The 17,873-nt window shown below is 40.9% G+C and overlaps 1 protein-coding gene across 1 annotated transcript in view; it reads right to left on the minus strand.

The window, feature by feature from the left end:
* Positions 1-17,873, minus strand: part of LOC128692057 (uncharacterized) — a 207,767-nt gene that overhangs the window by 30,256 nt on the left and 159,638 nt on the right. Inside the window, exon 3 of the mRNA XM_070087587.1 lies at positions 8,071-8,108. Within this exon, the coding sequence (XP_069943688.1) occupies positions 8,071-8,108 (38 nt within the window). The remainder of the gene's footprint in view (positions 1-8,070; positions 8,109-17,873) is intronic.

Below are 17,873 nucleotides of genomic sequence, written 5' to 3' on the forward strand. Positions count from 1 at the left end.
GATTTACTGACTTGACTGAATGACTTTCTGACTTGACTGACTGACTTACTGACTTCACTGAATGTCTTACTGACTTGACTGACTGACTTTAGTGACTTACTGAATGACTTAAAGTTGGAATTTTTCACTGAAGAGAACCTGAAATGGTGTCTAGAGCAGCTGATGCCTTACAATCAATTGTATAATGTACTGTAGGGTAAAATAGAACAGAAAACCATTACAAAATTTATGCACACTCCAGTACAACCATCAACTTCGGTACCAGAACCTCTACCATCAACCTGATGGTAGAGGTTCTGGTACCAGCACCCACAATTTATGGTAAGAAATACTATTATTTCTGTTGTATTTGTAATCTTGGCAGTAAAAACAACATAATACATCATGATAATGAACTACAATTACACATTCACTTTTATTTTTGTAAGATCTGTTGGTTTAAAAAAAAGTTGTTTGGCTTTTTGGGGGCTCCCAGGAACTTAACCCTATTTTTCCCATAAGTTCTTCAGCTCATCTAACATGATTTTACCTAACATGGCATTTTCAGGAACCTAACTACCGTGTTAAATGACAGTCTACTGTATTTAACAAATCTGTGGAATCTTCAACCTTCCCATCCATATTCAAGACAGCAAGGTTTACGCCGATCCTCAAAGGAGGAGATCCAATGGAACTGAATAACTATGGACCTATATCAAACCTGCCCTTATCTAAAATCTTTGAAAAAATAATACACAACTGAATTTACTCCTACCTACTGTCCCGCACCATACTTAACCCCTGCCAGTTTGGATTTAGACTGAAAAAAAGTACAAATGACGCAATTATACAAATGCTCAAACTACTGTATACAGGACTTGAAAAAAGGAAATATCCCCTGGGACTCTTCACAGACCTATGGAAAGCATTGATACAGTGTCAGAGAACATTCCCTCTATTACCCAAAATCTCAGCAACAGACACCAGTATGTTTACACAAATGGCGTTACTTCCACTACTTAGCCTGTAGTTGTTGGAGTGCCACAGGGTAGTGTCCTTGGCCCCCTACTATTTCTCATTTACATCAATTACCACCCCAATGCATCTAAACTCCTTAAACCAATTCTATTCGCAGATGACACTATTTATGTCTTCTCCCACTCAAACCTGGCTATGCTTAGAGACACTGCAAATGATGAGCTACTAAAAATATCTACATGGATGATGACCAACAAACACACTCTCAATACAGACAAAACCTATTTCATGCTGCTTGGAAACAGAGCTTCAAATATCTAGCTAAACATATTGATCAATGGTTCCTCCATTACAAGACACATTGGGGACAAATTTCTAGGTCTTCACCTTTACTAAATCTTAAATTTCAGACCCACATCCAACATATATTCAAGAAAGTCTCCAAAACAGTAGGCATCTTTTCCAAGGTACGGTACTATGTACCCCAAACAGTACTCCTTGCACTATACCACACTCTAGTCTACTCTTACCTCACCTAAGGTATTTGTGCTTGGGGTTCAACCACAGCCAATCACCCTAAACCATTAATAACCCAAGAAAAAGCTGCTGTGCAGTTAATTACCAACTCCTACATCTGGCAACACACTCCACCGCTCTTCAACAGCTTGAACTTACTTAATATCCAAAATATTCACTCACATTATTGTGCCTACTACATATACAGAACATTATACTCCAGTATAAACCCTTCTCTCAAACTTCTTGACAGCTACAACAGAACGCACAGGCATAACACAAGGCACAAAACACTCTTCAACATCCCTCATGTCCATCTCACCCTATGCAGCACTGCTGCCTGAACCAGCAAAAGGTCCCCTGCCTGCAAATCAATTTAGGACTCTACTTAAAAATCATATCATCTCCCAAAATTAACCATATCAACACTATGCTAAATTACATAGCCAGTTTGAAGTAACCCAAAAAACTCCCAAAAAAGTTTACAACCGCTTGATTAACTAAATATTATAACTGTACTATTATATTATTGTAAATTGTAATGCTGTTTACTTTTTATATGCTACACCACAACTATATACAGTGGACCCCCGCCTTACGATATTAATCCGTTCCTGAGAGCTCATCGTAAGCCGAAATTATCGTTAGCCGAATTAATTTTCCCCATAAGAAATAATGGAAATCAAATTAATCCGTTCCTGACACCCCAAAGTATGAAACTTTTTTTTTTTACCACATGAAATATTAATTTTAATACACACAAACTGAAGAAGACATGCACAATTACTACTCTACTAAGAATAGAATACATGACACTTACCTTTATTGAAGATCTGGTGATGATTGATGGGATGGGAGGAGGGGAGAGTGTTATTGTTTAGAAGGGGAATCCCCTTCCATTAGGACTTGAGGTAGCAAGTCCTTTTCTGGGGTTACTTCCCTTCTTCTTTTAATGCCACTAGGACCAGCTTGAGAGTCACTGGACCTCTGTCGCACAACAAATCTGTCCATAGAGCTCTGTACCTCCCGTTCCTTTAACACCTTCCTAAAATGGGCCATAACATTGTCATTGTACAGGTTGCCAACACGGCTTGCAGTAGCTGTGTCAGGGTAATTTTCATCCGTAAAGGTTTACAGTTCAACCCACTTTGCACACATTTCCTTAACCCTTTGACTGTTTCAGGGCCCTCTCTGAAACTGTCATTCTATGTTGCCAAATATTCGAAAAAAAAAAAATTATTTTTTCTTATGAAAATGTTAGGAATATTTTTACTAGTGTTTTAAGCCTAAAAAAAAAATTTTGCCATCAGTACTTACCGAGATATAGAGCCGCAAAGTTTGCAGAAATTGACGTGCGTATGGCAACAGCGGCGACTGCCGCCCACCCGGTATTCTTTTATTTACTCTAATTCAAAGGTTTCTTGCATTTTTCAATATTTTTCTTTTCCAGGTAACTTATGTGGCCTGTGAGACCAATGTAAGGTGCATTGTTCAAATATACACTCATTATTTACAACACAATAACAGAACAAACTTTATCACTATTAGTTTGTGTATACACTTTGTTTACACAAATAAACAATACAAAACAATGTTTATTACTATTGTTCCATAATATATATACATATGTACAGTCACTAACCACGTTCCTAGAACTGCTGCAGCTTGTGGAACTCTTTGAAACATGGGTATATGCAGAGGGGCACTTCACACTCCTCACACATAAAACGAGTGTCTCTGCGTGTTTGTGGGCGTTTTGTGGTATGCATACATACATAACACCTCTTCTGAGCATTTTTCTTGGCAGTAGTAGGAGGCAGTTGTATGGGGTAGTGATCACCAGGCCTCAAACGAGATGACGTCTGTGGGCGCTGGTTTATTGCAGGAGTTGCTCCTTTGTACTTTGCAATTATTTGTCTGATTACTGACAGGCAAAATTCACCATATTTTGGTGTTTTGTTGGTCTTCAACTTGTATATGTTATAAGCATTTAGCATAGAGATATCAACAAGATGGAAAAAAAGTTTGATATACCACTTATAACTCTTGCGTACACAGTCTGCAAACCCAATCTGCATGTCACATTTGTCCACTAAGCGCATATTGAGGTTGTAGTCCATGACAGCTGCAGGCTTTAGAATGGGTTCATTGGTCTCTCTGTTGTCCCTGCCACTGGGTACCATTTCGTTTGTGTGAACTGATGTCAACAATGTGACATCACGTTTGTCATGCCACCGAAATGCCATGATGTCATTGGCAGCAAAGGCTTGCACCTCACCTCTGCGAGTGCCAGCATCGAACCTTGGCATATGTTTGCGATTACCACACACTGTGCCACACACGTCTGTCAAGTTCACTCGCAAGAAATCACTGAGTAAGGGGCTTGTGTACCAGTTATCAGTAAATAACATATGCCCCTTACCAAGATATGGTTCCATCATTGTTCGAACCACATCACCAGAGATACCCAATAACTTCATGGTATCTCTCAAAGTATTACTGCCAGTGTACACAATAATATCTAAAACAAGACCACTTCTGCAATCACACAGTACAAATAGCTTTATACCAAAGCGTTTCCTCTTGCTTGGTATATATTGCTTGAATGAGAGTCTTCCTTTGAATAAAATCAAGGACTCATCAATAACAAGCTTCCTGAAGGGATAAAAATACATGCAGCACTTTTGTTTCAGGTACATAAACACATTTCTTATCTTATATAACCTGTCGCTTCTGTCAGGCCTGGTTCTGTCTGAAAAGTGTAACATACGCAACAGTATCAGGAAACGATTGACACCTATAATGTCACTAAAACCTGGAGTTGAAATCAGGCGATCTGTTGTCCAGTATGTGGTGACAGTGTGCTTATACACATGTGGCATAAGCATTATTGTGGCAAAAAACAGGTACATCTCTGCCACAGTTGTCTCCTTCCACTTGTGTAGCCGTGATTTTGGTGAGAGAATTGTATTTGCCATGGTGTAATCACAGTATGTATTTGTTTCCCTGACAATGATGTCCATCAGGGGTTCATCGAAAAATAACTCAAAGCAGTCCAGTTCACTGGCATTGTTCCCAAGTGGACAAGATGGCTTTATTCCACTTTGTGTTTCATCAAAGTCATGGGGACTGGTAACAAACTCGTCACCGTCCTGCCAATCCCAGATGCGGTCTGCTGGTGGGGTCTGGATATTGTACCGTGGTTGTGGCTGTGCAGGTTGTGGTGGTGCAGGTTGTGGCAGTGTGGGGTAGGGTGAGGCTGGTTGTTCTGCTGAGTCAGCCGCGTGGCTAGTAGCGTGGCCCGGTGATGGTGCCACATGGGCCGTGCCACCCTCACTATCACCACCACTGCCTCCTCCCTCACTGTCACCATTCATACCCATCGTTACAATATCATCATCTTCACTATCAGGTCGTGGTGTTGGGCCACGGGATGTGCTCCCAGAGTTTCTCCTTCCCCTTGGAACAACATATGAAACACTACCAGACCGCATGCTACGTCGTACATATTGGCGCTTCACTGGGGAATATTCACTCTCACTGTCACTAGAACTGCTTTCAATGACTTTGAAATCACTATCACTATCACTATCACTGCTATCATCAGGGTGTTGTACACGACCAAATAGTTTCCTCTTTCGTCCTGGTACAGGCGAACGTGAACGTGAACAAGCCGGCACAGCACCAGAGGTCGAAGGTTGTGGGTCATCTGGGTTTTCGTCACTATTTACGTTATCCTGGGCACTTTTTTCGGTAACACTCACTTGAAAACCCTTGAATTCACTGTCACTGACACTTTCATCGCTGTTAGAGCTATCACTTGGGAACAAAAGACCTCCAATCCGCCGAGGAGTGAGGAACTTCTTACCGAGAGGCATGGTGAAAATGGACTGACAACATGGCGTTCCCACAATGCACCGCTAGGTCCCAGATTTTTTTCACAGGGTGCACACCGACCACTGAGACCCATTCTCTCCCGTGTAGGCCTACCAGGCCTTTGGCGCTCGATTTGAAGCCGCTAGAATTTGTGCGTATAAATACGTCAGAAACATTGGCTCATAAGACGTATTTATACGTCGGAAACAGTCAAAGGGTTAATCTCTTTTTTCAATTCCATACTAATTCTCGCCCTTTTTACCACAGGGATGGCACTAGAAGCTTTCTTGGGGTCCATGGTGACTTATTTTGCAGTTACAAGCACTAAAAACACTGGGATAATGTGAAATGTACCGAATGTATGCATAGATGCGACCTCACTGGCTAGCTTGTAAACACTGGCGCTGAGGCCACACGTGGGACGCGTCCCGGACGAATCACGTAAGGCGAGGCAAAATTTTTGCTTTCAAATGCTTCGTATGGCGGATTTAATGTTCCTCTCAAAGTAGCGGAAATGCTCAATTTTTGCCAATGTTCAAGCGTAAACAAATGTCGTCACGAGTTTAATACACGTCAGCTGGTGGGTCTAATATACGTCCACGAATGTGCTGATATTATTTATGTAATTATTACAACATTGCATAACAGTAATTCTTCTATTTTTTGGTGTGAATAAACATTCATTATGTGAATAAAAAAATAAAAATGGAATTCATTTGTAAAGTCTGAAAACATAACTAATGAACAGAGGAAATGTTAGTTTAGTGCCAGGAATGCCTGCATTGTTTATTCTGGATCCTATTTTGAAATTGGAATATTTTGAACTTTGTGTTAAATTGGCCAAATTACCAATTTCTGATCACTTTATTGAGTAGTTGAAACAGTTGACTGAGTGATTTCTTGTGGTCAATCGATAAAATAGAAGTAATACTAGTGAAATAGCTAAGAATTTGGTCAACTGGAATAATGTAATTGGCCTAAAATGGGAGTCAAAGTCGGCAAAATCACCAATGCATAAATATCACTGACTCATCAAAATTTGCGAAAGCATAATTTCGTCAATTTTCCAACAAATTTTGTACTTTTTCTTTATTACCTTCAGAAAACGATTCTCTACCATTTCATAAGAAAAAATAACAAATTTTTTTTTTAAATTCTTGGACCCTGGCTGTCACTCTGAGATTTAGCCTCTGGACCCTGAAAGGGTTAAGCTTTTTGAGTGGGGAAGTGCATTGCCTGGCACTACATAGACTAGGTGATTAATCATCCAGCCACTTTTTGTTGAGTTATTACTGAGTTTAGGTGATTTGCTGTAGTGGATCTCCAGGTACAAATAGCATAGGTGAGGCAGGGATAGATTAGAGAGTAGTATAATGTAACTAGTGCTCTTTGAGGTTCATAGTAACATACAGTGGAACCTCAGTTTTCGTGATTAATTCATTCCAGAAAGTCTGATGAAAACCGAATTGTGTGAAAACTGAAGCAATATTTCCCGTAAGAAATAATGTAAATCCAATTACTCTGTTCTAGACACCCAAAAATATTAAAATAAAGTATATTTTATAGAGAATAACTATAGTTTTACATACAGAAAATAATGAAAAATAAATATAAATGACTAATGAAATGGATAAATGAATAATTAACATAATTTTTTATTTTAATTGAAGACTTGTTGGTGTATATAAGATGGCAAGGAGGGGAGAGAGAGGAGAGGTTATTGTTTGGAAGGGGAATCCCTTCCATAAGGACTTCAGGTATCAAGGCCCTATCTGGGGTTACTTCCTTTCTTTGTCTTTTGCTGGCACTAGGACCAGCTTGAGAGTCACTGTACTCCTGCTGCAAAAAATATCTGTCCAGAGAGGTCTGTTTCTGGCATCTCTTTAAGATTTGCCTAAAATGGGACAAGGCACTGTCACTGAACATGTTGCAGACACGGCTTGCAACAGCTTTGTTAGGGTGATATTTCTTCGCAAAACTCTGCAACTCACTCCACTTTGCATATATGTCCTTAATAACTGAAGAAGGCACATTCTCCCCTCTCTCTTCCTCCTCCTCGGAAGCAATTTCCTCAGCTGTGATCTGTTACTGCTCCAGTTGAAGGTGTTGCAGCTCTTCAGTGGTTAGCTCTTCCCTGTGGTCGTCCATCAACTCTTCCACATCCTGGCTACTCACATCCAACCGCATGGGTTTCCCAAAAGACACAATACATTCCACAACAGGCATAGGGTTATCAGGGTCAGCCACAGCCCATCAACTGCCTTGCCTTTGTGCAAATTAACGACTCCAAAACACTATCTCCTATGTGGGGTGATGCTCACTCAATAATAAACAAAGCCAGACTGAGTCACTCAGCACTTGAGTGGCCGAGTGACACGGGCGAGCAGGTGGATGCGTTCGGTATGGATGATTGTCAACTCTATGAAAACCAAGGTGATGTACGAAAACTGGGACAAAATTTCGATGGAAAAAGTCATTGAAAACCTAATCCCATGAAAATTGAAACGTACGAAAACCGAGGTTCCACTGTATCTTGGAGAGGATGATAACTGATTTAGATATTTTTTGTTTTTTGCAATGGGAGAACCATTAATGATAATATTTAGTTGGACATTTGCAGCTCTGTTCCCAAGCAACATGTTGAAGGTCTTATCAGTATTAAGAGTGAGTTTATTAGATCCAGAGAGAAAGTGAGGGAACAAGCATAACCAGTAGACTCACCTTTTTTATGGACGTTTTGTTGGTTTTGGTTTTACAGTCTGAAAGATACACCATAACAGTTAGTGAAGCTCTAACATGAATTCTACTATGATAAATTAGGACTACACATAATGCAATATACAGTATTTCCCCCGTATCTGTAGAGGATATGTTCCAAGATTTACTATGGATACCCAAAACCAAGGACAGTAGTGAACCCTATAAATATAAGTCATTTTTAGTTTACATACATATCTAAGATAAAGTTTAATTGATAAATTATGCACAACAAGCAGAGAATTATCACTTTTTCACTGATGGGAAGCACTTTACATCTTCTCTTAGGATCTGAAGTACTGCCAGCATCACTACTTTTGTGCTTTGTGACTACTGTTAAGCAAAATTAAGGATTATTTTTGGGCCACGGTAAACTGTGGATAACTGAAACAGCAGTTACTGAATTTACAGATACAGAGTCCTATTGTACATTATTAACAGAAATGCAAAAAATATACATACAGTGGAACCTCTACTTACGAGTACATCCATGTGTGAGTTTTTCCAGATACGAGCAGCTGCTCGGTCGATTTTTTGCTTCCAGACGTGAGCAAAATTTCCAGATGCGAGCAGGCCTCAAGGGAGGTTAATTGACACTGGTGAGGGGGCTCTTGTTCTTGATCTAGGGAATTGGATCTCAGTTGTTTGTTGGACTATCTTATTGAAACTTGGGCAATGTATGATGAAAAGATGCTTCTTAATGTACACAGTCACAGAAACCCAAGGCAAACTGAAACCAAGCCTGTGCACATACTATGCACTTGGTATCTGCTGGCATGGGAAATCTGGAAAAACAGATGGGACATGCAACTATGACCACCCTAGAAAATGTCATGCCCATATGACAACAGGAAAATGCAAACTCCCTTCCTGTAAGCTTTTTCACCCTGAAATGTGTACCTCTTCAGTACAGGAAAGACTGTGCTATAACTTAAATTGCCAGGCATACCATCTAAAGGGGACAAAAAGATACAAAACATCCAGGCCATGGGAAAACCTGGGTAGCCACAGCCACTCAAGAGGGAGAGGTTTTTTAGTGCCAGGAAGGAAAAAAAACTGGCAGGAAATGGCAGAAATCGTACACCAAATCCAGTCATTCCTGGAGTGGAACCACAGTCGATGGCCTCCACTCCAAACCAACAGATACAGATACTAATGCCGGAAAAAAAATCCCCCCCCAGTACCAACAATACCACCAGTCCGATAACATTCTTCTTTGCAAATATACAGGGTCTAAAGCCAGCAACAAACAACAAAATACCTTTCATCCGTGGACTGCTTGCAGAGGCAAAGGCAATGTTCGCGGCTTTCACTGAGACCCACATAAAGGATCACTTGGACAACGAAATATGGATCCCAGGTTACAACCTATACAGATGTGACAGAGTGAACAGGCAAAAGGGGGGGGTTGGCCTGTACATTGCAGAGTCACTTGTTTGCACAGAACTGCTTAATGCCTCAAATGACGTAGTGGAAGTTTTAGCAGTAAAGGTCGAGAACCAAAACCTAGTCATTGTGGTAGTCTACAAGCCTCCGGATGCAACATCCCAGCAATTCCAGGAACAGCTGTTAAAAATTGACCACTGTCTGGAAAATCTTCCAGCTCCTGCACCCAACATCTTGCTCCTGGGGGATTTCAACTTAAGGCACCTAAAATGGAGGAATATAGCAAATAATATTGTTGCAGTAATAACACCAGGAGGCAGCTCTGATGAAAACTCACACTCACACGAGCTTTTAAATCTCTGCACAAAATTCAATTTAAACCAGCAAATAATAGAGCCTACTAGACTGGAGAATACACTAGACCTCATCTTCACTAACAATGATGATCTGATAAGAAATGTCACCATATCAAAAACAATATACTCAGATCACAACATAATTGAGGTTCAGACATGTATGCGTGGAGCCCCAGACCGACAAAATGAGACTAGTCACGAGGGAGCATTCACCAAATTCAACTTCAATAACAAAAACATAAAGTGGGACCAAGTAAACCAAGTCCTAACCGATATAAGCTGGGAAGATATACTAAGCAACACAGACCCAAACTTATGCCTAGAACAGATTAACTCGGTGGCACTCGATGTATGCACAAGGCTTATTCCTCTAAGAAAAAGGAGGAGTAGATGTAAAATAGAAAGAGACAGGCGCTCCCTTTACAGGCGACGGAAAAGAATAACAGAGCGGCTAAAAGAGGTCAATATATCAGAAATGCGCAGGGAGACACTGGTCAGAGAAATAGCAAGCATCGAACTTAAGCTAAAAGAATCCTTTAGGAGTCAGGAATCGCGGGAAGAACTAAAAGCCATAAATGAAATCGAAAGAAACCCAAAGTATTTCTTCTCCTATGCCAAATCAAAATCGAGAACAACGTCCAGTATTGGGCCCCTACTTAAACAAGATGGGTCCTACACAGATGACAGCAAGGAAATGAGTGAGCTACTCAAGTCCCAATATGACTCAGTTTTTAGCAAGCCGCTAACCAGACTGAGAGTCGAAGATCAAAATGAATTTTTTATGAGAGAGCCACAAAATTTGATTAACACAAGCCTATCCGATGTTATCCTGACGCCAAATGACTTCGAACAGGCGATAAATGACATGCCCATGCACTCTGCCCCAGGGCCAGACTCATGGAACTCTGTGTTCATCAAGAACTGCAAGAAGCCTCTATCACGAGCCTTTTCCATCCTATGGAGAGGGAGCATGGACACGGGGGTCGTCCCTCAGTTACTAAAAACAACAGACATAGCCCCACTCCACAAAGGGGGCAGTAAAGCAACAGCAAAGAACTACAGACCAATAGCACTAACATCCCATATCATAAAAATCTTTGAAAGGGTCCTAAGAAGCAAGATCACCACCCATCTAGAAACCCATCAGTTACACAACCCAGGGCAACATGGGTTTAGAACAGGTCGCTCCTGTCTGTCTCAACTACTGGATCACTACGACAAGGTCCTAAATGCACTAGAAGACAAAAAGAATGCAGATGTAATATATACAGACTTTGCAAAAGCCTTCGACAAGTGTGACCATGGCGTAATAGCGCACAAAATGCGCGCTAAAGGAATAACAGGAAAAGTTGGTCGATGGATCTATAATTTCCTCACTAACAGAACACAGAGAGTAGTCGTCAACAGAGTAAAGTCCGAGGCAGCTACGGTGAAAAGCTCTGTTCCACAAGGCACAGTACTAGCTCCCATCTTGTTCCTCATCCTCATATCCGACATAGACAAGGATGTCAGCCACAGCACCGTGTCTTCCTTTGCAGATGACACCCGAATCTGCATGACAGTGTCTTCCATTGCAGACACTGCAAGGCTCCAGGCGGACATCAACCAAATCTTTCAGTGGGCTGCAGAAAACAATATGAAGTTCAACGATGAGAAATTTCAATTACTCAGATATGGTAAACATGAGGAAATTAAATCTTCATCAGAGTACAAAACAAATTCTGGCCACAAAATAGAGCGAAACACCAACGTCAAAGACCTGGGAGTGATTATGTCGGAGGATCTCACCTTCAAGGACCATAACATTGTATCAATCGCATCTGCTAGAAAAATGACAGGATGGATAATGAGAACCTTCAAAACTAGGGAGGCCAAGCCCATGATGACACTCTTCAGGTCACTTGTTCTATCTAGGCTGGAATATTGCTGCACTCTAACAGCACCTTTCAAGGCAGGTGAAATTGCCGACCTAGAAAATGTACAGAGAACTTCACGGCGCGCATAACGGAGATAAAACACCTCAATTACTGGGAGCGCTTGAGGTTTCTAAACCTGTATTCCCTGGAACGCAGGAGGGAGAGATACATGATTATATACACCTGGAAAATCCTAGAGGGACTAGTACCGAACTTGCACACGAAAATCACTCACTACGAAAGCAAAAGACTTGGCAGACGATGCACCATCCCCCCAATGAAAAGCAGGGGTGTCACTAGCACGTTAAGAGACCATACAATAAGTGTCAGGGGACCGAGACTGTTCAACTGCCTCCCAGCACACATAAGGGGGATTACCAACAGACCCCTGGCAGTCTTCAAGCTGGCACTGGACAAGCACCTAAAGGCAGTTCCTGATCAGCCGGGCTGTGGCTCGTACGTTGGTTTGCGTGCAGCCAGCAGCAACAGCCTGGTTGATCAGGCGCTGATCCACCAGGAGGCCTGGTCACAGACCGGGCCGCGGGGGCGTTGACCCCCGAAACTCTCTCCAGGTAAACTCCAGGTAAACACCAAAAATGAAAGAAATCAGACCATAAATAATGGAGTTCACTTCTCAGCCATTAGCCTCCCCTTAGCGGTATATTTTCGTATGGTTTTTATGGTTGTATTCTCGTTTTATTTGGTCTCACGTTACAGATTGAAAGATATACTACAAAAATAAATATGATTTTAATTGGTTTCATGATGAAAAGTACCTTGAAATTGAGCTCAAAATAGCAGAAATGTTCGATTCTTTGGCGACATCAGTGGTAGACATCATGAGGTAGCAGTGGCAGACAACATGAAGCAGCAGTGGCAGACAACATGAAGCAGCAGTGGCAGACAACATGAAGCAGCAGTGGCAGACAACATGAAGCAACAGTGGCAGACAACATGAAGCAGCAATAACAGACAACATGAAGCAGCAGTGGCAGACAACATGAAGCAGCAGTGGCAGACAACATGAAGCAGCAGTGGCAGACAACATGAAGCAACAGTGGCAGACATCATGAGGTAGCAGTGGCAGACAACATGAAGCAGCAGTGACAGACAACATGAAGCAACAGTGGCAGACATCATGAGGTAGCAGTGGCAGACAACATGAAGCAGCATTGGCAGGCATCATGAGCTAGCAGTGGCAGACAACATGAAGCAGCAGTGGCAGACAACATGGGGTAGCAGTGGCAGACAACATGAAGCAGCAGTGGCAGACAACATGAGGTAGCAGTGGCAGACAACATGAAGCAGCAGTGGCAGACAACATGAAGCAGCAGTGACAAACAACATGAAGCAGCAGTGACAGACAACATGAAGCAGCAGTGGCAGACAACATGAGGTAGCAGTGGCAGACAACATGAAGCAGCAGTGACAGACAACATGAGGTAGCAGTGGCAGACAACATGAAGCAGCAGTGGTAGACAACATGAAGCAGCAGTGGCAGACAACATGAAGCAGCAGTGACAGACAACATGAGGTAGCAGTGGCAGACAACATGAAGCAGCAGTGGTAGACAACATGAAGCAGCAGTGGTAGACAACATGAAGCAGCAGTGGTAGACAACATGAGGTAGCAGTGGCAGACAACATGAAGCAGCAGTGGTAGACAACATGAAGCAGCAGTGGCAGACAACATGAAGCAGCAGTGACAGACAACATGAGGTAGCAGTGGTAGACAACATGAAGCAGCAGTGGCAGACAACATGAAGCAGCAGTGGTAGACAACATGAAGCAGCAGTGGCAGACAACATGAAGCAGCAATAACAGACAACATGAAGCAGCAGTGGCAGACAACATGAAGCAGCAGTGACAGACAACATGAGGTAGCAGTGGCAGACAACATGAAGCAGCAGTGGTAGACAACATGAAGCAGCAGTGGCAGACAACATGAGGTAGCAGTGGCAGACAACATGAAGCAGCAATAACAGACAACATGAAGCAACAGTGGCAGACAACATGAAGCAGCAATAACAGACAACATGAAGCAACAGTGGCAGACAACATGAAGCAACAGTGGCAGACAACATGAAGCAGCAGTGACAGACAACATGAAGCAACAGTGGCAGACAACATGAAGCAGCAATAACAGACAACATGAAGCAACAGTGGCAGACAACATGAAGCAGCAATAACAGACAACATGAAGCAGCAGTGGCAGACAACATGAGGTAGCAGTGGCAGACAACATGAAGCAGCAGTGGTAGACAACATGAAGCAACAGTGGCAGACAACATGAGGTAGCATTGGCAGACAACATGAAGCAGCAATAACAGACAACATGAAGCAACAGTGGCAGACAACATGAAGCAGCAGTGGTAGACAACATGAAGCAGCAGTGACAGACAACATGAAGCAGCAGTGGTAGACAACATGAAGCAGCAGTGGCAGACAACATGAAGCAGCAGTGGTAGACAACATGAAGCAGCAGTGGTAGACAACATGAAGCAGCAGTGGCAGACAACATGAAGTAGCAGTGGCAGAGAACATGAAGCAGCAGTGGCAGACAACATGAAGTAGCAGTGGCAGAGAACATGAAGCAGCAGTGGCAGAGAACATGAAGCAGCAGTGGTAGACAACATGAAGCAGCAGTGGCAGACAACGTGAAGCAGCAGTGGCAGACAACATGAAGCAGCAGTGGCAGAGAACATGAAGCAGCAGTGGCAGACAACATGAAGCAGCAGTGGCAGACAACGTGAAGCAGCAGTGGCAAAGTGTAGCATTAAGAGTGTAGCAATTAAGTGGAGCATTAAGAGTGTAACAATTAAGTGGAGCATTAAGAGTGTAACAATTAAGTGTAGCAATTAAGTGAAGCACCATAATCTGTAAGGATTTAATGTTAAGAATTAATCTAAGTCTGCCCAAAATGCCTAGCCATGCTAGGTGTCCTAGTGGCCCCCTCTGTAATTAGTATTTTATAGTAAACCACACAATACCCAAAACCTGTAAACCCCACATTGTAACCCTTATAGAGAATAAACTTGAATTGAATTGAATTAAGAGTGTAGCACTTATAAGTCACTCTGTCTGACTTTTTTGGGTTATCCTAGGTTCTCTACACGTGTAGTCAGGAGCAGGAATGGCCGCTGTGGTGGCCCTATAAACCCCAACAACAATGGCTGCTTTCACCACCACTAGCCACAAACCTAATGACATGTATTTTATTCATTCTAGTGTATATATCATGTTTGTATGTTATTAACATTGTTTATTATGTCATATTACATGAATTTTCATAGATAAATAAGCTGTAGAGTTGATATTAGGGAAATTATTGAAGTATTTTCTCATGCCTGGAATTCCACTGGAACGAATTAATTCCATTTCCGTTAATTTAAATGAGAAAAATTGACTCTGCAAACTAGCAAATCCAGTTGTGAGCAAGGTCATGGAACGGATTAAACTCATAAGTATAGGTTCCACTGTATACAATACAGTGTGTCACTTAACTCATAAATAAATTTAAAGTATTAATATAGTAAGCTGATAACATAAAGCACAACCACTGCCACTTTACTGTGTAATGTGTCATACTGTATGTACTTCCACTTTACTGTGTGTAATGTATCATACTTTATATGAAGAAAGAAATTTCAAGCTGCCATATTCTCAAAGAACATACACTAGGAAATTATTGTTCTTCCAAAGTGAAATGAACATATGAAATAGTCTAATTGACAAAGTCACTGAAGCAAAAGCTGGCAAGAAACTCGTCAGATAAAAATGAGGAATTGTGCACAAGTCTGGAGTTGTGTGAAGGCTGGTAGAAGAGTGGCAAATATAAAAATACAGGTATACTATGTGCCCTAAAGAAAACTGCAGTTTAGTTGTTAAATATTGACTTATAATCAACTCTGTGCTACATATACACAATGTACACATATGTTGTTAGTGTATTACTCTTTATCAGACTAAAATTTCAGCTCCAATTCCAATACTGTTCAATTTTTCCTCTTTTTCTCTTTAGCATCTTTTTGTTTTGTTGAACATAAGCAATACTGCATAATACATTTAGAAAAATGATTTTCAAAAGACTTCCATTCTTCATGTTAAAAATACATGTGACTTGTACCTCACTGGCAGCCTATTCAGCTCACAACCAGAACTATGCTATATCAAACAAAACCAGTATTATGCAGGGCACTGTAAAAAATATGTGTATAAAAAAATGCTCCATTAATAATGTCAGTGGATGGGAGTTGTTCTGAAAATGGATGCATAATAGTCCTGAACAGTGCCAGGAGAGGAGAGGAGAGGTGTGTAGTCAGTACTGTTAGATTGGTGGATGAAGCAAGATGTCATGGTGTTTAACCCTTTGACTGTTTTGGCCGTATATATACGTCTTACGAACCACTGTTTTTCACATATATTTACTCATAAATTCTAGCGGCTTCAAATCAAGCAGGAGAAAGCTGGTAGGCCCACATGTGAGAGAATGGGTCTGTGTGGTCAGTGTGCACCATATTAAAAAATCCTGCTGCACGCAGTGCATAATGAGAAAAAAAACTCCGACCGTTTCTTTTAATTAAAATGCCAACTTTGTGGTCTATTTTCGTAGAGTATTTATGGTGTATTCTCGTTTTCTTGGTCTCATTTGATAGAATGTTAAACATATTATAGAAATAGAGGTGATTTTGATTGGTTTTACTATGAAAAGAACCTTGAAATGGAGCTCAAAGTAGGGGAAATGTTTGATTTTTGCCGATGTTCAAAAGTAAACAAATGATGTCTTTTTCCAATAAATGTCCAAGTAGCCATTCTAATATGCAGTCATGAATGGGTTGATGTTATTTATACAATTCTTACAATATTGCAGTAGTCTGCATAACAATAAATCTTTTATTTTTTGTTTGAATAAAAATTCAAAATAGAAAGCAAGAGTAATATCAGAGGGGCCTGGAGCTGTGACTGATTAACAAAGAAAATGTTATTTTAGAGCCAGGAATGTCTGTGTTGTTCATTCTAGACCCTATTTTGAAACTGTCATATTTTTTAATTTTCGTGAAATTGGCCAAATTGCAAATTTCTGACCACGTTATTGGGTAGTTGAAATCAGTAAATGGGCAGTTTCTTGTACTCAATCGATAGAAAAAATGGAGTTCTAAAGAAATAGCTATGAGTTTGGTCAACTGGAACAAAGGAATTAGCCGAAAATTGGGCTCAAAGTGGGCAAAATTGCCGATTCGTAAATATTGATGAGGTCGCTAACTTCGCAAGAGTGTAATTAGGTCAGTTTTCATCAAATTTCGTCCTTTTGGTGTCATTACAATCGGGAAAAGATTTTCTATCATTTCACAAGAAAAAAACATTTTTTTTTGTTTTGGAAATTTTGCGACACCAAGAGACGCCTCAGGATTTGGGGTTACGACAGTCAAGGGGTTAAGTATGTGGGTGGTAATTTGGGTAAGTTTAGGTCATAGGTTATTTTTTTTGTACTCTCACAATTTTACTTGTAAGGCCCTCCCAGTATGTTGAGGGCCTGTTTTATAGGGTACAGATAATAGTTTTTGCCTGCAGGCTAAGAGGCTGGCAGAAGGGGATTGTTGTATTTATATTATTATTAATTTGGATATGATACATAAATGTACAAAGAAATACAGTGGTTAACCCTTTAAGGGTTGACAGGCCCTCTCAGAGACTTGTTCTCAGGGTCGCCCAAATTTCAAAAAAAAAAAAAAAAAAAAAAAAAAAAAAATGATTTTTTCTTATGAAAAGATAGAGAATCTTTTCCCGATCATAATGACACCAAAAGTATGAAATTTGATGGAAAACTTACGGAATTATGCTCTCGCGAAGTTAGCGGTCTCGACGATGTTTACGCATCGGCGATTTTGCCCACTTTGAGCCCTATTTTCGGCCAATTCCACTGTACTAGTCGACAAAAATCATGAATATTTCGCTAGAACTCCATTTTTTCTATCGAATGAGTGCAAGAAACCACCCATTTATCGATTTCAACTATCCAATACAGTGGTCAGAATTTAGCAATTTTGCCAATTTCACACAAATTTCAAAAGAAGCCAATTTCCAAATAGGTCCAGAATAAACAAGAAAGA

The sequence above is a fragment of the Cherax quadricarinatus genome, chromosome 2 (assembly GCF_038502225.1).
Source record: "Cherax quadricarinatus isolate ZL_2023a chromosome 2, ASM3850222v1, whole genome shotgun sequence".
NCBI lineage: Eukaryota > Metazoa > Arthropoda > Malacostraca > Decapoda > Parastacidae > Cherax > Cherax quadricarinatus.